Raw genomic sequence first — 20574 nt, forward strand, 5'->3', positions numbered from 1 at the left:
CTGCCTGGATTGAGGTTCTGTGCCTCAGTGCCAAACACGCTAGTGCTATAGCCAGCTAGCCTTAGTGGGCTGGGTTGGGCTGAGCTGTTCCATTAACTATGATCATGGAAACGGCTCAACTCAATAAAAGGCCCCTGCAGCCACCGCTTCTCGTCGTTGCCGGAGGACTGGGAAACGCTTTGGGCGTCTTTGTTGGGTGTACATGGGCTGTCCTGGCCCATGGATACAGGGAATGCGGTTTTTTTGGGGGGGATTTTTTTTGCGAGACCATGTTAGTACGTTACGCATACACAAGCGCACACTCACCTCTATGAACGCACGCACGTACACCTACCCCTATGAGCACATCGAAAAAACTAAGTTGGATTGGCAAATATCGAGATTGACAAAGTCAACACAGACGTCTCACTGTCGACGGGCACGTTGCCTACCACTGAAAGAACAACGCCGTTAAATCCTTGAATAAATCCAGGAAAATACGAGCACCCGTGTCAAGTCGGGGACTTGAACCCGGGTGGGAAGGTTCCACCACAAAGAACCCAACCAGTTGTTGTTAATGACTTAGGTCAAGCTCAGCTTATGCAAGATTATCCCAATAGTCTGTTTCCACATAAACAAGATTAAATCCGTTTTCTCACAGGTCTGATTGCCGCCAAAGTTTTCAATTCATATATATTAGAAAATTTTCGACAACCTCCAAACATACCAAAGTTTGTGAAATTTGGCCGAAATTTTTTAGCCTTAAACATGAAGTATAATTTTCTTTATTTTTAGATATAAACAAAATATTAGCATGATTTATGACTACACACCTATTTAATAGAAGAATATGTAAAACATAGAAAATATGAGTTTACGGTTACGTAGCACATGTATTAGTGTAATACAATTTTTTTTTTTTTGGCCACCACCGAAAATCAGCCTTGAAACATATACGAAATTCACGAGTTTGGGTGTGAAGTTGGGCAATGGCTTATGGAGGGCAATCCATCCAAGTCACCGAAGCAGGGTGTTCAGGATCTGTAGCCAGCCGAGCAATGAGTATGAGCATTAGTTATATATTTATATCGATGTGAAATTCGGAGACTGGTGCGAAGACAAGGTTGAAGTCTTGTATGGACCTTGAGTTAGCTGTCGACTATGTAGATTTGAATTGACCCATGCTAAAGAATCTCTCGCATTACTATTTCGAGCCTCAATAGTCAGTTGTAACTTGTAAGCTGAAATCTCCATTATTGTAATCTTTTGAAGATGGATCCGGTTTCGCTTCTAAATACAGGTCTGACATCAGTTTTTTTTAGATAATGGGGTCTGATCTGACATCAGTTAATCGAGGACTCAGACTTTTTTACAATTTAATCAGATACGAATAATTATTAATATTTATCATGTGTTAGAGGAATGACTAAATTAACAATGAAATATATTTGGAGATATAAATATTGATACTAATTAAAAGAATAGTTAAATTTTAAAATAACTCTGTGAAAAGTGAGATGTATTTTTTTTTTACAAAGTGAGTCTCGCACTCTGTTCGCTCGTTGGTTTCAGCCAGGCTTATTCAACCAGCCAACAGTGTTTTTCTCTCAAAAAAACCAGCACCAGTCAGCCCAAATCAGCACAGATATCAACCAACGAACAGGCCGTCGATTATTCTGGGAAAGGGACCGTTGCTTCTGTGAGGAATACAAAATGGGCCATTAACTTTCTTTGTTCATTAAAACAAATGCAATACAAACTAAGTTTCACGATGTTGTTGCTATTGTTTAACATTTAGACTAAAACACGTGGAACAATCTCTGAATATAGTATAATGGTTACTGTTGGACTCGTGGCCTTGTACCATGGCAGTGCGAAAAGGTCATTTTATTTGCTAAATTGCTAGATTTACCAAGTATTTTTTGCTGGTTTTTAGAGCATCTTCAAAAAGGACGCTAAAAATCACTTGGTAAACAATGATTGTGCAGACGAATAAAATGAATAGGAAGCTTTTTTTGTTATCCTTTTCTTTCAATAGCTTTTTATAAGAGCATCTCCAAAAGACTCTCCATATCCTTCATAAAATGTTAGGAATAGAGATTTTGGTGAAAAACTATCATACGGTTTTTCTAAACGGTCATCCAAGTATAGTCATCTTCTATTCTAGATTTTTCACTAGACAAAAATTGAAGACCTCCATATCCTTTCTAAATGCTAGGGATAGAGATTTTGATGAAAAACTATCCTCCAACAACGTTTTTAAATGGTCATCCAAATATAGTCATCTTCTATTCTAGATTTTTCGCTAGCAAAAAATTGAAGATGATAATGACTCTCTAGAGTGCGCATGAGATATAGAAAAACAGTTGGAGCGTGAAAAGATATAGAAAGTCATTTTTTATACAAATAACTCTCCAAATGATGATTTCGAGAGTGGGATTTAGAAAAACTTTTAAAGATGCTCTAATAAGCTTAAAACTACGCAGAAACCGAACGGAAAACTACTGCATGGAACCGCAAAAAAAAAAGGAAAACTACTGCATGATCTTTTTTGTTTGCCGGAAAATCGAATTAAGAAGTTGTTTGAAGGAGCTTTTGAGCGTTGGTCGGAATGAGATCATTTTACGTCCGTTGGAGCCAACAAGATACATCCTGGATTCGGTGTGGCTGGCCGTCTCGTCGCGTTGGGCTGCCGGCCACCAAAATATCCTCAGCTTAGGCGGCGGCACGTGGCCGGAGCATGGCCGGCCCGCCAAGTCCGCACCGAGGCGGAGGCGGACGGCCCCCCCGCCGCATCACCCGGTCCCGGCCGTCCCCTCACGTGCCGATCAGTCCACGCATGCGCGCGCACCAGCCATCAATCGACCTCGAACCAAACGGCCTGTTCGCTGGTTGATTTCTGAGCTGATTTAAGCTAGTTGATGCTAGTTTATTGTGAGAAAAAAACACTATTAATTAACTGATTTAGGCTGGCTGAAACCGCCCAGCGAACAGCCTGGAAGTCCCGAACGCGAAAGCCACACTCGCGTAAACAACCCCCATTAACTCCGGGCCATGCACCTGCGGGCCCCGCGCGTCAGCGGCAGCAGCTAGCCGTCGCCTTCGCGCAGCGCTCGGCGAGCGCGCGACACGCCGGCACACCGCCCCGGCGCCCCCCGTCAGCGTCGCCCGTTTTTTCTCCCCGCTTGGAATTTCTCGGCGACAGCGAGAGCGACCCTGCTGGATGCGAGGCTGCGAGTGTGGCGGTGCTAGCTAAGAAGTCCTGCTCGTAGTGGAGTGGAGTATAGTATAGTAGATAAGCAAGCTGCGGGCGCCGCCCAGATGGGAATCGGGTTCCGACACGCACGCGCCCACACAGCGCACCTCTCCGCGCCGCGATGGCTGCTTCGCCTTCGACCGCGCCCGCTCCTTCCTCCTCAGCGTCAGCGGCGGTGGTCTTCGCCGTGAACGGCGAGCGGGTGGAGCTCCGCGAGGGTGACGTGGACCCCGGCGCCACTCTCCTCGAGTTCCTCCGCACCCGCACCCGCTTCACCGGGCCCAAGTTCGGCTGCGGCGAAGGCACGCCACCCCGACCTCCTCCTCCTCCCTCCCTCCCTCCCCCGCGCTCTTCCGTTTCGTTCCGCGATTTGAGCTTGACGACCCATTTCTGCAGGCGGATGCGGCGCGTGCGTGGTGCTGCTCTCCGCGTACGACGCGGCGTCGGGCGCGGTGTCGCACGCGGCGGTGAGCTCCTGCCTCACGCTGGTGCACGGGCTCCACCACCGCGCCGTCACCACCACCGAGGGGCTCGGCCGGGTGGGAGCGGGAGGCCTCCACGCCGTGCACGAGCGCCTCGCGGGGTTCCATGCCTCGCAGTGCGGCTTCTGCACGCCCGGGGTGTGCATGTCCCTCGCCGCCGCGCTCGCGGGCGCCAAAGCCAAGGCCCAGGCGGGGAGGAGGCCCGACGACCCGCCCGAGGGGTTCGCCGCGAGGCTCACGGCGGCTGAGGCGGAGCGGGCGGTGGCGGGCAACCTCTGCCGCTGCACGGGGTACCGCCCGATCGCCGACGCCTGCAAGAGCTTCGCGGCCGACGTGGATTTGGAGGACCTGGGCCTCAACTCCTTCTGGAGGAAGGGGGACGCCCATGCATCCAAGCTGCCGCGGTACGACGAGGGGAGCATCGGTGTGTTCCCGGAGTTACTCAAGGCTGAGATCAGAGCTTCTTCTGGGATTGATGACCTGTACACGCCGCCGGCATTGGTCGGAAGTGCCAGCACTTGGCACCGGCCTCGGAGCGTGGAGGAGTACTATAAGCTGGTAGGTTCTGAGTTGTTTGGCGAAAGTAGAACGAAGGTGGTTGTGGGAAACACCGCTTCAGGCGTTTACAGAGAAACAGAGGTGTATGATAGGTACATTGACCTCAGATGCATCCCAGAGCTGAATTCGGTTAGTAAGGAAGCCAATGGTGTTCACATTGGAGCTGCAGTATCGATTTCTCAGGCAATTGAGATTTTAAGAGTAGAAGCTGGTGGCTGCAATGACGTAGTTTTTTGTAAGATTGCTGATCATATGGAAAAGGTGGCTTCTCCATTTGTCCGGAACACCGCAAGTTTGGGTGGAAATTTGATAATGGCACAGAGGGACCAGTTTGCCTCTGACATCACAACGATCCTTCTTGCTGCTGGTTCATCGATATGCATCCAGGCATCATCAAGAAGGTTGACTGTCACGTTGGAGGACTTCCTTCAGATGCCACCTTGTGATCACAAGACACTGCTATTAAGCATTTACATTCCTCGTTGGACTCCCATTGGTAGCTTATCTGGTGGTAAAACCATGGATGGGACAGTAAGTAAAATAGGAACTTCTGTGCTATTTGAGACATACCGAGCTGCTCCACGCCCTCTTGGCAATGCAGTTGCATATCTTAATTCTGCTTTCTTGGCTCAAGTCTCTTCAGATGCAACTTCAAGCAGCTTAATGTTGAGAGAGCTATGTCTGGCTTTTGGTGCGTATGGGAGCCAACATGCCATCAGGGCTAGGAATGTTGAGAAACTTTTAGTGGGTAAACCCATTACTGTATCGGTGCTACTTGAAGCATGTAGACTTCTCAAGGAAACTATTGTTCCTAAAGAAGGCACAAGGCATGCTGGTTATAGGTCAAGCTTGGCAGTTGCCTTTCTGTTTAGTTTTCTTTACCCAGTAACTGAAGGAACCTTGAAGCCTTTAAAGGCAGTTCATCTTAATGGCTATGTAACTTGTGGCACCAATGGAAATCCAAATTGTGGACCCGATGCGCATGTTGATGTTTCACTTAAGAAGATCAATGATGTGAACTCTGGTTCATGCACCAATGATCGCATTCTTGAATATTCAAATCAGATTATTGAAATCAATAAAGACTATCTCCCCGATGGCATACCAACCAAGAAAGTTGGAGCAGAACTCCAAGCCTCTGGTATGCACTTTTGCACTTGTATTTTATAATCACTCCCTACAGACAAGCATAAGTGACATTTGACATGTACTATACAAGTGGTCTTGCAAATGCTACTTCATAACTAATTTGTCTATTATAATATGAAGAGATCTGGTAACATTTATCGAATCATTGAAGTATTTCTCAACATAAATCTGCACATACCATTTCCATCTGTCGAATCCAAAATTCGTGGAAACATTGATAACCAAAATCTATAGTTTGGCCGCACACTCCCATAGCACCACTTACTCTGGAGAAAGTACTTTTGTGGAATATAACTGGTAGTTATCTATTGCATAGGTTTGCTAACAGTTTGATTATTTATGGTTACATTTGTTTATTTGTTAACGCAAATGGTTACATTTATGTAACATGTTATATTTGCTTGCATCCTTGCTCATGCTATTTATTTGCTTGGTTTGTCTTCTTATCTCCCCTTTTTAATTGTATCTGTAATAATAGTTTTCAGTCTCTTCTTTAAGTTTTAGCTACGTGACTTATTTAACCAGTGGCAGTTGCTTTCATCACATGTTCTTTTGGAAAGTAAACTTCGGTGCTGATACAAAACCATTACATATAGGTGAGGCTGTATTTGTGGATGACATCCCCGCTCCCAAGGACTGTGTTTATGGAGCATTTATATATAGCACAAAACCTTTAGCCCATGTGAAGAGCATAGAACTCGACCTTTTACTCAAGCAGCTTAAAACTCTGGGAGTAGTTACTGTTAAGGATATTCCGGAAGGTGGCAGCAATGTTGGGGCCAACACTATATTTGGACCTGAACCTCTGTTTGGTGATCCAGTTACTCAGTGTGCAGGGGAACCTCTTGGTGTTGTGGTATGGTTTGTAGTTATATTTCTGGATTTAAAGAAATTTTCTGGACTTCTTTCCTTTAGTAATGAAAATTATGTCTATGACCATGTGTGTTATGGTTCAGTTCTGTTGTTACTGAATCTTTTTGACACAGATTGCAGAAACACAAAGATTTGCCAATATAGCTGCAAAAAGAGCTGTTATTGACTACAGTACTGAGAACTTAGATGCTCCAATTTTATCCATAGAGGAGGCAGTTAAAAGGTGCAGTTATTTTGAAACCCCACCGTTTCTTCTTCCTCAGAAAATTGGTGATTTCTCAAAAGGAATGGCAGAAGCTGATCAGAAAATCTCCTCTGAGGTACACTTTGTGCATCAGTTCCTCTTAATGAAATACGGGCAAATGCCCGATCGAGAAAAAAAAAATTGTGCATCAGTTTGGTGTGTGGATAAATTATTTTAATGTAAAGCAGGCAGAGTATGTGCTTGAGCACTAGCATTCATAGTCATTAAAAAAATAAAAAGGGCGTACCCAGTGCAGAGAGCTCCCGCTCTGTGCGGGGTCTGAGGAAGGGTGTCAGTGGCAAGCCTTACCCTCGCCTGTGCAATGCGAGGAGACCGCGACTCGAACCCGGGACCTTCCGGTCACAGGCGGTAAGACTCTACCGCTTGCACCAGGCCCGCCCTTCAGCATTCATAGTCATTGGTCAAAGTAATATCCTTAACAAGGGCAATGCCGTTCAGCCGTTGAAGTTCTAGTTCACCTGTAAGATACTAAGATCTCATACCACAAGGGCCCAATGCTTAGTGGAGAACCCATGTAAGATATTAATCATAGTCATTGGTCAAATTAATATCTTACATGGGTTCTCCACTAAGCATTGGGCCCTTGTGGTATGAGATCTTAGTATCTTACAGGTTTGCTATATAATATGTTACTTCTGTGTTGGGCCACCTTTACTGCTAAAAGCGATTCAGCTAAACTAGTTTTGTGTAGTACTTGTGCATGCCCTATTCCTTGGCTTTTGATTTAGTGCTGCCCTACCTTGGCTAACCTTGTATGTAACTGGTCCCTATGGGGCTCTGACAGATCCTAACAAGGGAATAAAGTTTAGTGGGCATCTTCTTTTGATCAATCTTTTATATTGCTAATATATTCTGCAGCTGACGAACACTTTTTGCAGGTTAAACTTAATTCTCAGTACTACTTTTACATGGAAACACAAGCTGCTCTGGCAATACCTGATGAGGATAACTGCATGGTAGTGTATAGCTCAAGCCAATGCCCCGAGACAGCACAGAATGTCATTGCAAAGTGCCTTGGTTTACCTTGTCACAATGTTCGTGTTGTTACCAGAAGAGTTGGTGGTGGATTTGGAGGAAAAGCTGTTAGATCATTACCTGTAAGTGTCAGGCCATTAAGCATTTATATCATTCCATCCATTCTTAAAGTGCTGGAAACAAAATTCGTTTTCACCAATCAATGTTCTGCGTTATTATGGAGCATAAATGGTGCATAAACAAGTATTGGTTTATGTTTATGTATAGTATATTAAATAATCAGCAAACCTGGCAAAAGTTGACTGTCACATGCCCTTTAAACTATAGAGGTTTACTTGACTACCAGAATCTGAAAACATGAGTAACATTAACACAGGTAACTATCTGCACATGTCTGCATGTCGTAAGCTCACATCATGATCAGTCACGTTGTGTGGTCAAATAATAAAACAAGATCTCCAGCTCTTCTTTTTGTAGCACATCCATGACACTATACTGAATAGTAAAGCTGAATGAGCCTGCCCTACACTATAACCTGGCAATTTTCTTAAAGGAACACTCATCCTGTTTTACTTATAGGTGGCAACTGCTTGTGCACTTGCAGCATTTAAGTTGCGTCGTCCTGTCCGTATGTATCTTGACCGCAAGACTGACATGATAGTGACTGGAGGTCGGCATCCCATGAAAATATGCTATTCAGTGGGATTCAAATCAGATGGGAAATTCACTGCTTTGCATATAGATTTGTTCATAAATGCAGGAATGACAAAAGATGTTAGCCTCATAATCCCTCATAATTTCATTGAGGCACTGAAGAAATATAATTGGGGTGCTTTTTCTTATGAAGCAAAAGTCTGTAAAACAAACATTGCTACAAAGTCTGCGATGCGGGGGCCTGGGGAAGTACAAGGTTCTTATGTTGCCGAAGCTATAATTGAACATGTTTCTTCCATGCTCTCTGCTGATGCTAATTTGGTTAGACATAGAAATCTTCACACGGTTGAGAGCCTTGCTTTGTTTCATAGTGAGTGCACTGAAGATGCCATGGGTTATACACTTCACTCTATATGTGATCAAGTGACTGCATCAGAAACCTATCAGCGGCGGCTTGAAATAATCCAGTCTTTCAACAAAAGCAACAAATGGAAAAAGAGAGGCCTCTCTTTTGTGCCAATAGTACACAAAGTATTATCTCGACCGACACCAGGAAAGGTGTCTATTCTTAATGATGGGTCTATTGCTGTTGAAGTTGGAGGCATTGAATTAGGCCAGGGGCTTTGGACAAAAGTGAAGCAGATGGCAGCGTTTGGTCTTGGACAGCTCTGTCCTGATCGAAGTCAAGAGCTGTTGGAGAGAATAAGAGTTGTTCAAGCGGATACATTAAGTAATGTACAGGGAGGGTGGACCACAGGGAGTACCACATCAGAATCTAGTTGTGAAGCAGTTCGTCATGCATGCAATGTCTTGGTCGACAGGCTGAAGCCAGTGAAGGAGCAATTTCAAGAAAAGCAAGGCAATGTTTCATGGGATGAACTTATTTCCAAGGTTATTAGTTACTTCCTTTCTTACAAACTATTTTTTGAACTGATTGGTGCATTCTGGGGTGTTTTCCTTACTCAATTGTTCCCTACCCTCTTCTTTCACCCCCTTAAATTGTAGTTGAATTTGATCGTTTCTGCTTTTGTCATACAAAAAACAAACATGCTCATGCATTGCCAGTTTTTAACACTACAGGCGTTATTGCACATCCATAATTAAATTACTCTGTATGAAATGATGCTATCATCAATATGCAGGCCATAATGATTGGTGTGGACTTATCAGCACGAGAATACTACGTTCCCGGTCCTTCTGGTTCTTACCTAAACTATGGCGCTGCTACTAGTGAGGTATCCTTGTTTTACACTTTGGTTTACGATAAAATGCTGTAGATAGTAGAATGTCAACAGTAAACAATTGAAATGTATAAACCTCTATGCTATAAGATATTGTTCAATGTTGCAGGTAGAGATTGATCTTCTCACTGGGGCCTCCACAATTGTAAGAAGTGATCTTATATACGACTGTGGCCAGAGCTTAAACCCCGCTGTGGACTTGGGGCAGGTGGGCATTATCTGTTTGGTTGTGTTCATATTGGTCTTTTTACATTGGAAAAATCTGCAGATTTCTTTTCTTTTCTTTTCTCTGTTTCTTTTGTTGATGTTTTTGAAATATCATAGTGTCTAGCAGATAGCTGGTGATAAATTAGTATTTTTTTCTGTGGACTCGGAAAATGCTAATATTTTCAGAGACAACTGAGCTGTGATAATCTAAGTGTCTTGTGATGCCATCTCAATGTGGGAGTAATTCCATTATTGCTAACTTTCTCTCTGTGCCTTCCATTTTTCAGGTTGAAGGGGCATTTGTTCAAGGAATCGGCTATTTCATGAATGAGGAATATGTCACCAACTCAGATGGATTGCTTATCTCTGACGGGACTTGGACATACAAGATCCCAACTGTGGACACCATCCCAAAGCAGTTCAATGTGAAGTTACTTAATAGTGGATTCCACAAGAAACGTGTGCTCTCTTCAAAAGGTGCGAAGTTTCCCTACTGGTCACACATCTATGAGCATGCTCTTGATCAACTAGTTCTGTTCTGTACATTGGTTGCAGCAGTTGTAAGTTGTAACACACTATCCGAGTTGAAAATAAACACGTGTTATAGTTATCAGTGAGCATATGATGGCCAGTGAAACTGGACGTCTGGATCTGCATAATTGCTTTATTTACTGTTCCAAAAGTATCCACAAGAAAATTCAGAGCTGCAGCATACATGAAGTTATGTAAACACTGCACTTGGTTTATGAATGTCCGTGCACTTGTCTGATGCCTCCTCCCTGGACCCTGGAACATTGCATCATGCACACGCTGTAGCAGATGTTAGTCGGTGGTTGCATGTCTGCATAAATTGCTCATACTTCACTTCTTTTCACTTGCCGATTTTCTGTTCTACTGACTTGAGTCCCCTTTGTTGCAGCATCTGGGGAGCCACCATTGCTTCTTGCAGCTTCAGTGCACTGCGCAACAAGAGAAGCAATTAGAGCTGCAAGGAATGAACCACACTGCTCTGGGTTTGGACCTTCACCATCCCATTTTGATTTGGAAGTTCCCGCCATCATGCCCGTGGTGAAGGAGCTGTGCGGCTTGGACAACGTAGAGAGGTACCTGCAGAGCCTGCTGAGCTCCGAATGAAGAGCCATTCTCACAGTCAGCACCTGTTCCCCTACTCCCTTGGCCGTGCAATACTGATCTAGGTGGCCCTGAACCCAAGCAGCTCGGCCTCGCCGGATGGTAGCAGCCGCACCACAAGGGCAGGGATAGGGATATATTGATATTCTTCTTGCTTGATTTTTATATGATTTTTGAGCAACTAGCGCGAAAGCCGTTGCGCTAACGCGCATCCTCTTGCTTGATTTCCTGTGCATATTCCTTCTTCTAAACATACTTGATCCAAAGACTTGATCAGGCAGTATCAAATGATAGGTGGCACGCATAGACTTATCTTGCAAGTTATCCAGATGCCTACCCGCTTAATCAGCGTAGCAGGCATGCCCACGGGAGGCATCCTCCAAATCACTAGAAGCAGCACTATACCACCACAACTAGAGAATCCCAATACGCTTTTCACTAGGAAGACATACGTAGATAGCATAACAATAGCACAATGTTGTGACGCGGTTGTGCCGAAGTCATCAGAGAAGAAAGAATCATAGCTGTAGATAGTAGATGATATCATCAGGTATTTGCATGTACGCCTTGTCAGCGAGAACACTTTGGTTTTCGAGCAAGACAGACTTCCTCTGGGTGTAAAATCTTGAGACTTTTCCCAGTGTGCCATTATAAAAGATCGTAATCCCCTGTGTGTCTCTGAAAAAATTCAGCGGTCTTCAGCGCCACTACTCTAACTTTTTCATGTCCTCCATGCCACTTCCGTCAGTTTAGGCTCTAACGCCGTCAAACTGCAGGTGTGAAAAGACGAAAATGCCCTTAAGTTCAAATATGTTATTAATTTTTTTTGAGCATCTTAACGACTTCAAATGAAAAAATTCAAAACTAGAAAGTTGTAGATCTCGTCGAGATCTATAATTTTCATATAAAATTTATTTTCATTTAATTCCGCAAAAAAATAATATGATTTTTCTAAGATATATTAATCATATCAAATCATATTTTTTTTACGGAATTAAATGAAAATAATTTTTATATGAAAATTATAGATCTCGACGAGATCTACAACTTTCTAGTTTTAAGTTTTTTCATTTGAAGTCGTTAAGATCCTCAAAAAAAAATTAATAACATATTTGAACTTAAGGGCATTTTCGTCTTTTCACACCTGCAGTTTGACGGCGTTAGAGCTCAAACTGACGGAAGTGACATGGAGGACACGAAAAAGTTGGAGTAGTGGAGCTGAAGACCGCTAAATTTTTTTAGAGACACACAGGGGATTACGATCTTTTATAATGGCACACAGGGAAAAGTTTCTAAAATCTTTGGGCATATCCCTCTCCTGAATCCTGATCTCCATCGGCAATGATGACACGCGGCGAGCCCCCCTTCATCCTAGACTGGGGCTCCGCTGGGGGGGGGGGGGGGGGGGGGGTTGAGGCGCGGGTTCAGGATTGGAAGTCGGAATTGCTCTAGTTTGAGTTTAGCCACGATGATCGGTTGTGTGCTTCAGGCCCGTCGGTGTCGGTGGGTGGGTCATGGGTGGCTTCCATTCTCGGCAAAGATAACTCATGACAGTGTGTCGTGTTTGTGCTCAACCGCATCGCATGGATTGGTTAGCCCTTGCCGTAACCAGCCTGTTCGCTTGGTCGTATTTGGCTTATAAGCCATGTCTTATCAGCCAATGAACAATATTTTTCTCTCACACAAAACCAGCCAACAGTACTTTTTCAGCCATGGCTTATAAGCCAAACCAGCCCAAACGAACAGGGTAATTGAGGAGCAGAGCTCCTGCCGTTGTTTTTTTTAAAAAAAAAGAAGCTGTAACACGCTATCCGAGTTGAAAACAAATTGATATAGTTTATTATATATCATGTGTTATATTTATCAGTGAGCATATGGTGCCCAGTGAAACGGACGTCTGCATCTGCATAAATTGCATTATTTACTGTGCCCGAAAGTATCCAGAGAAACACGTAGTTATGTAAACACTGCACTTGGTTTATGAATGTCCATGCACTTGTCAGTGATGCTGCTTCCATGAACGTTGCATCATGCACACGCTGTAGCAGCTGTTAATGGGTGGTTGCTTGTGTGCATAAATTGCTCATACTTCTGCCGAATTTATGTTGTACTGACTTTGAGTCCCCTTTGTTGCAGCATCTGGGGAGCCACCATTGCTTCTTGCAGCTTCAGTGCACTGTGCGACAAGAGATGCAATTAGAGTTGCAAGGAATGAACCACACTGCTCTGGGTTTGGACCTTCACCATCCCATTTTGATCTGGAAGTTCCTGCCATCATGCCCGTGGTGAAGGAACCGTGCGACTTAGACACCGTGGAAAGGTACTTGGAGAGCCTACTGAGCTCCGAATGAAGAGCCGCTCTCACAGTCAGCACCTGCATGTTTTGTTACGCGGTTCGGTATGTGCCGAAGTCATCAGAGAAGAGAGCTTCGTAGCTGTAGGCAGTAGATATCATCAAGGTCTTTGCACGTACGATTTGTCAACGACAACATTTTTGGTTTGGAGCACGGCAGACTTCCTTTTGGGCATATCCATCCCCATTGGGTAAATGGTGTATACTTGCTATTGTAGTTCAGACAGTCACAGGGATATTATAGCAGATCACAGAGAACATACTTGCAGCGATGGAATTGAGACTACTGAATGTGTATCAGTTCAAATATGATCAACAACATTTTGGGGTATATGTCTTATTCACATAGCGAAGTATTACAACTCAGCTCAAGATGTTTGTCCCTTTACACAGTGCAATGCATGTGTATAGATTATAGAACCAGATCAGAGTTATTGTTACATGAACTGCTACAGGAGCTCCACAAGATCAGGCTGCGGCAACTGGATCCTGTCCCTTGACCTTGCTCTCTCCACCCTGTTCCAGTATATGTGCAGGCACCTCTGCCGTATCCTTTCCTTCGTCCTCCTGTACATGTGCAGGCTTCTCTTCATTGGTCTTTCCCTTGCCGCTTTCTTCCAGCCCTTTCAGCTGCCTCAGGATGTCTTCTTTCTTAGCCTGTAGGTCTTGCAATTTGGCATCCACCTTCTCCAGTTTTGCTTTCAGCTTCACTGGATCGGTCGTCTTCTCCTTTGCACCCTTGTCTTTCTTCTTCTTCTTCTTACCTTCTCCGTCTTCCTCGCCATCACCCTCTTTCTTCTTACCATCTTCCTTCTTGTCACCCTTGTCCTTCTTCTTCTCATTCTTTTCTTTGTCTTTCTTCTCGCCTTCATCGCCCTCACCACCATCCTTCTTTTTCTTCTTCACTTCGTCCTTGTCCTCCTCCTCTTTGTTTTTCTTCTTGCCTTCTGAATCTTCACTATCAATTTCTTTCTCCTGTGGTTCAGTGTCAGTTAGCTTGATTTCACGGGTGCCCGAGTCTACAGCTCCTGCGAACTCTTTGTTCATGTGAACATCCTTCTGTGCAGCCTCATCATTCTTATTCTCCAGATGGCCCTCCTCCTGTTCCATCTCTTCGCTCTTGTCTTTCTTTTTCTTGTCTTTGCCTTTCTCTTGTTTTTCATCGCTTGAACCCTTTGGTTCAGATCCATCCTTTTCTTTGTCCTTTTTATCCTTCTTATCTTTGTTTTCTCTCTTCTTGTGTTTCTCCTCCCCAACATCTTTGTCACCTTCCTTCTTTTTCTTATCTTTCATTTTCTCTTGTTTCTCACCACTTGAATCCTTCGACTCTGATCCATCCTTCTCTTTAGCCTTCTTATCCTTCTTGCCCTTCTCTGCCTTTTCTGAATCTTCACCATCTTCCTTCTTTTTCTTGTCTTTCTCCTTTTTATCCTTCTTCTTGATCACCTTCTCATCATCTTGGTCATCTCCACCCTTCTCCGACTTCTCCTTCTTCTTCTCTTTGTCTTTCTTCCCCTCTTTACCCTTTCCGGCAGACCCTGCAGCATCACCCGAGTCTTTGACCTCTTCCTTCTCAACAAACTTTGCCTCGATCTCCTTCTCGTCGTCGACCTCACCTGTCGACTTGTCCTTGCTCTTGATCTTGAGATGGACCTCATCCTTGGACTTCTTCTCCTCCTCCTTCAGCTTGGGAGCTTCCTTGTCCTTCCCCATCTTGAATACGATCAAGCCGCCCTGCAGGATGCAGCTACAAATTTCAGTCACTTTTGAATGAATTTGCTATGCTATGGACGAATGGAGCATATTCCTAGAAGACAATTTGTTTATTGGCATGGATTTTTTTTCCCACAAAGAGAATCTTATAGGTCCTTATTCTATCAGCCATTTCACGATGTTCACGCAGATAATGCTAGACACATCAAAGGCTAATGGGATCTGGATTGGGAGGTTGAACAGAGCGAGTATCCGAAGAATCAACTCGGTACCATTAGGCTGTGCAGCCGCTGCTAAATCTAGTGGAACATATAGCATCAGGCACGAACCGGGCGCTGTCAGTCAGCCAGCGCGCACACACGTCCCCGAGCAAAGGCAAGCACTATGAGGAACCGATCCATATCCATCCAACTGGAGTAACAGGACTGCAGAAGTGGGGGTGAACAGAGGAGCGTTTCCTGGGCTCTCACCTTGCTGGTGGAGACGCGTCGGCGTCTTAGCTTGTTCAAAGATCACGCTGTAGAAGTAGAAGTAGAAGGAACGATCCGCCGGCAGAGGTGCTCGACTGCCCCCAGCTAGTCGGCAAGAAGATCTGGGAGGCAGAAGCAGGACGCGTGCCGCAGCAGCTTCGAGAATGGAAGCGGCATCCGGCCTTCTTTATAGAGCGGAGTGGAGAAGAGGCGAATGGAAAGGAGAAGAAGGCCGGCGGAAGGTGTGACGTGCGTCGCCTCGTCCGTCGGTGGGGGAGGTTTGCCGACGGTGGAGCCGCGTGGCGAGCGACCTGCTGTGTCGGCCGGGCGTCTCGGAGTTTCGTGGGCCGTGGGCTTTAGCTGCAATGGCATTTGTGGCGGTAGGTCGGTGGGCTCATGGCCGCGATCTGCACACTGGGCTTCGTGGCGATGGGATCTTTTTTTTCTTCTGTTTGAAGCGTAGAGCATCTTCTATTCATCATCTCCAAGAGTTTTCTTAAACTTGCGATAAAAAAGAGTTTTCTTAAATCCACTCTCTAAATCCTCGTTTAAAGAGTCATTTAAATAAAAATTGCTCTCTTTGTCTTTCCACCATCCAACGGTGGAGATTGTGCACACTCTAGAGAGCCATTTCCACCCTTCATCTTTGGCTAGCGAGAATCTGGAATTGAGGATGATAATATTTGGATATCTAATTGAACAATGTATTGTAGGATTTTTTTTAACAAAATCTCTATTCTCATCATGACAGAAGGATATAAAGAGCCTCTTGAAGTTGCTCTAAGAGCAATATCATTCCTAATTTCTAGGGATAAAGATTCTAATAAAAAACACCCTTTAATAGCCTCTTTAAATAGAGCTCTCAATCTATTCGGGATTTCTTGCTAGCCAAAGTTGGAGATCGATGGTGGCTCTCTGGAGTGCACATAAGATATAGAAAAGTTTGTTGGAGGGTACAGGGTTATAGAAAATAATTTTTACTCAAATGACTCTAAATAATGATTTAGAGAGTAATATTTTTGAAAGACTTTTGGAGATGCTCTAAATGAGAATTTGTCATCATTTGTGTAAAACTCCAGCTTTCACAGTCATGTATAATACAGGTTTCCCATCGTTACTAGTAAAAGATTTTATTTTCCAACACCGAGTAGAAGATGTATGGTTATTTCACTTTTATAGTTTCCCATGCTCCAAGAGTTTTTCTTTATAAAGATGCTCCAAGAGGTTGGAAACAGGATATTATTATACAATTATACAACTATATAACACTACCGCGTTTAGTTTTCTTAACGATCGGACGTAGAATGGACCATCCACGGTCCACAAATGTCTTAGTGGCGAGTGCACCTAGTACTCCTGCCGATCACGAGAGAGAAACCATATGTCTGTATAGCTTCCTTTCCACATACCCCTGCCCTCTCTTTTTTGTTTGGTTTTCTAGCATGATGTTGAATTGGTGACAGCACCCAAGGGATGGGATAAAAGTAACAACAATTCATTCGGGTTCTGTTTCCTTTTCCCTCATCTTTCCAGCATGCACTGAAATTATGATGTGTATGCACTGAAATTAGATGGTTGATGCGAGAAACTATGGAAAAAAAAAATATCATCTTTTGGTTGTTTTCATATGTATCTCTGAAATGAAGTTGTGGCGTTAGCACAGGCACTGTACTAGTATCATTTAAGAAAACACTTAATCAAACCTTTTACTTGTGTGTACACTTGGTAATTCTTAAATCTTTTAGTAAATAGCACCGAGAATTAGTAGATTTTATAATGAAAAAATAATTACAACTTGTCATGATTTTAGAAGATTTTTAAAGATATTATTGGTCAAAAAAATATGCATCGAAGACAAAAACATAGTTGACTGTGACAGTAGTAGCCTCTCATCTGCATAAACGGATAACATAATTGCTCACCAAGGCAAATAAGTTGCCCTGTGCTTAATCATCCTTTCACAATAATTTAACCCAGCCGCGCGAATATGGGCTACCACTAATACGTACTGTACTGCGTAAAAAACAATATGATTGGAGATTTTTTTTTTGAATTTATATGATTGGAGATTTTTTGGATTAATAAAGCAGGAAAACATGCTTGCGCTGTCCTCAAGCTCGGACAGCTTGCCCCGGCGGGCCCCGCGCACCAACCGTTTCGTTCCGTGGGCCGTCCACTCCACCTGCGCCGGGGCCGCGAGAAGACCGGCAGGTGCCCCCCCCCCCCCCCCCCCCCCGCGCGCGCCACCCGCGGAGTCCGGTGCGGGTGGGCCCGACGTCGCCGCTGCTTTGTCTCCGTCTGCCTCTGGCAGTGGCTGGCAGCCGACCTGACCTGACGCGGAGTTCCAGCGCGGAGCTGAGCAAGAGCGGCCGGGAAAAGGAGTCGGAAAATCTGCTACGGCTACATGACGCAGTGAACTCGCTTTCTCGGTCGGCCGCCCGGGGAAGCAACCAACGCAGTCAAGCGGCCAGCGAGGCAGCCACTATTAGTCCGTTGGAGTAGGAATGAATGGATCTAACCTGGAGATGGGCTTTTCGTCGTCGTCAATTCAAGCGAATTTCAAGGGAATGGGAGATGGAAAAGGCTGTTGAGACAAGGTCTCCCATCCTTTACTCATACACTGTTCTTTTTAAATAAAAAAAAACCGATGAAAACATGTCAAGATAACAAAACTAATAGGCTGCTCTCTATTCAGTGTCTTCGGTCAGAATATCTAAAGCAAGATAATACTAGATCTCCTACAACTAAAAAGAATAAAATGTTGACATCGTTTTGGTACGACAATTGCCTTGGTTCGTCCGTTTGCCATTCCATACGATCGATCCCACCTCCCACGCTGTCCAACAGGCGAGCGAGAAAAGAAAATGCGCGATAGAAAAAGAAACTGTCATCCTTGTGATCCCAGCCTGCTTTGAAGGAAATAAATCAATCACCGGAGGCCACATACATGGAATGAAACAATAATCATGCATGGAAGAAAATAATAATCATGCATGAAACAATAATCATGCATGGAAGTAAACAATAATCATGTATGCAAGGAAACATCAGTGGTGCCAAATAAAAGATGTGCAGGTTATACATGGTGAGACCGGTGAACCTTCTGCAATTTCCTAAACGAATATTCTCACCATTAGTATATAGGTCCATTCCCCTGCATTTCTTCGTGCTCCCATTAGCATATAATATAAAAGTATTGTTGTGTTCATCATCACTTCCAGTTGACTACTCCCATTAGCATATACTTCCTCTACCCCAAAATATAAGTCATTATAGGATGCGTGCAGATCAAACTTTCTCAACTTTAACTAGGTTTGTAAAAAATACGTGCAACATTTATATCTCCAAATAAGTTTATTATGAAAATATATTCAATGTTCTATGTAACGATACTAATTATGTATTATAAATATTAATATTCTTTTATATATAATTGGTCGAAGTTAAAAAAAGTTAACTTCTCGGGAAGCGAGAATAAATTCTATTTTGGGACAGAGAGATTATATAAAAGCAGTGTTGAAAATATTTTAACAATCAAGTTCGTCTCTGTCTGATTGGTAAGCTTAAACATTATAATGGCATAAAAAATTTCGATTCTCATGGACACCCTCATGGATCAGTGCAAAGCATCATAATCCTACATCATACACAAAAGGTAACCTTAAAGTTATAATATTTTCAAAGAGTGGACAATAAAGACCATCTTAGACGTTCTGGCATTGGAGTATATATGTGCAGATACATAGGCATGGTGGTGCAAGTGAGCAGCCAGCGGGAGTCAAAAGTCAGAGGTGTTTGGATCCTAGGACTCTGTCACATTGAATTTGTAGATATCAATTATGAGGACTAAACATGAGCTAATTATAAAACTAATTACATAAGTTGTGGCTAATTCGCTTGTGAGCACTGTGTACAGGACGGTATGGAGATGTGGTGAAACTTATTCGTGGATTTGTTGGCGCACGAAAGAAATGGATATCGGAAATCTCTTCCTGTCGGTATAAAAAATGATCTTAGCCGCATCACGAAAAGGTCTACACAGTAGAGTTTGTGAGCCGCGACGTCACGCTCTCTGTGACTGCGTAAATTTCACGAACTTAGCTTTTTTGATTAAATGTCACTTTAACGTCGGTCATATACTTTTACAGTATTGTTATCTTATTGTGCGATCCGTGTGTTTTTAGTACAAAAGTTTAGTTGTCCCGTAGCAACGCACGGGCATGAACCTATTTGCATATATACTCGAACCTGTGTGTACATAATTATATGGAGATGCAGCGGAACTTATTTATGGATTTATTGGCGCATGAAAGAAATGGATATCGTAGAATTCTTTTTGCCGATATAAAATATTATCTTCGCCGTATCATGAAAAAGTTTGTACAGTAGAGTTTGTGAGCCTGCGACGTCGCGCTCTCCGTGACTGTGTTAATTTCACGAATTTTGCTTTTTGAATTAAATATCACTTTGACGTCGGTATTTAATTTAACAGTATTGTTATCTTATCGTGCGATCCGTGTGTTTTTAGTATAAAAAATTTAGTTATCCCGTAGCAATGCACGGACATGCTATCTAGTATACATTTATTTAACAAGTAAATGTATAGTGACCATTTGTTAGACACTTCTCTTTAGGTGTCCGAATTTATATATAATTTCAGACGACACTCTTGTGTAACCAACTAATAAAAGTACATTGTTACTTTTGTTATTTGTCTTTGTATCATAATCTATTAACTTTTTATCCTTGTCTGATTATAGAAACAATTATAAATTATTAATTGTCATTACGCCATGACAAATCAGATTTCGCTGGGTTTATAATTTTGTCTAATGGATTTCTTTTTATTCTCGAAACCGAACATCGTAGATTATGTCTACATAAATTGCAACAAACTAAATCTGTAATTTTACCATTAATAAGCGTCGCCGAGAAGAAAGTTAAAATTCAGGCACTTTTGTTGGGTTTATTTGCCATAAAATCCGCTCAAAAATAGGTTATTCGCGAGATTGCGAAGAAGCCAGCTGGATTTGCATCAAAATACTGCTCTATCTCTATCGACCACACTTCTTTCCCTTTCCTCGCTGATTATATAATATATGGAATTCAATTCACACCACTGGAGTGGAAAGAGAAAAGAAAAAAAAAAAACTTTCCATGACACTTGCCAGCCTGCCTCCCTGCCGAAAAAGAGCCCCGGATGGCCCACCTGCCAGCCTCAGCACCCGCGGCGCCCAGCGTTAACCCCTGCCCACCCCACCTCTCTCC

General features: G+C 43.4%; 2 protein-coding genes across 4 annotated transcripts; one reads left to right on the top strand and one right to left on the bottom strand.

Moving 5' to 3' along the window:
* Positions 1–3152: 3152 nt before the first annotated feature.
* Positions 3153–13288, top strand: LOC136541268 (indole-3-acetaldehyde oxidase-like). 3 transcript variants are annotated; one of them, XM_066533078.1, is made up of 11 exons: positions 3153–3537; positions 3632–5416; positions 6021–6280; positions 6411–6617; positions 7441–7659; positions 8117–9082; positions 9334–9426; positions 9542–9640; positions 9927–10116; positions 10559–10742; positions 12907–13288. In XM_066533078.1, exons 1-11 carry the CDS (start codon positions 3357–3359, stop codon positions 12968–12970), a joined length of 4248 nt encoding a protein of 1415 aa, XP_066389175.1. In that variant the 5' UTR covers positions 3153–3356; the 3' UTR covers positions 12971–13288. The 3 variants fall into 3 exon arrangements, with proteins under 3 accessions (XP_066389175.1, XP_066389176.1, XP_066389178.1); XM_066533079.1 differs by having other exon boundaries at positions 7459–7659; XM_066533081.1 differs by having other exon boundaries at positions 3154–3537; positions 10559–10788.
* Positions 13289–13432: 144 nt separating this feature from the next.
* Positions 13433–15474, bottom strand: LOC136541270 (uncharacterized). The gene is made up of 2 exons (XM_066533085.1): positions 15307–15474; positions 13433–14857 (listed from the first exon to the last, which is right to left on the bottom strand). The coding sequence occupies exon 2, from the start codon at positions 14834–14836 to the stop codon at positions 13592–13594; it is 1245 nt and encodes a 414-aa protein (XP_066389182.1). The 5' UTR covers positions 14837–14857; positions 15307–15474; the 3' UTR covers positions 13433–13591.
* Between the last annotated feature and the right edge of the window lie 5100 nt (positions 15475–20574).

Source organism: Miscanthus floridulus, chromosome 3 (genome assembly GCF_019320115.1).
Source record: "Miscanthus floridulus cultivar M001 chromosome 3, ASM1932011v1, whole genome shotgun sequence".
Taxonomy (NCBI): Eukaryota; Viridiplantae; Streptophyta; class Magnoliopsida; order Poales; family Poaceae; genus Miscanthus; species Miscanthus floridulus.

Bases quoted from the DNA above. Each gene is read 5' to 3' on its own strand.
- LOC136541268 (XM_066533078.1), top strand. From the start codon at position 3,357: ATGGCTGCTTCGCCTTCGACCGCGCCCGCTCCTTCCTCCTCAGCGTCA. The intron at 5,417-6,020 runs GTATGCACTTTT...CATTACATATAG, and splicing joins AGCAGAACTCCAAGCCTCTG to GTGAGGCTGTATTTGTGGAT. The intron at 6,281-6,410 runs GTATGGTTTGTA...TTTTTGACACAG, and splicing joins GGGAACCTCTTGGTGTTGTG to ATTGCAGAAACACAAAGATT.
- LOC136541270 (XM_066533085.1), bottom strand. From the start codon at position 14,836: ATGGGGAAGGACAAGGAAGCTCCCAAGCTGAAGGAGGAGGAGAAGAAG.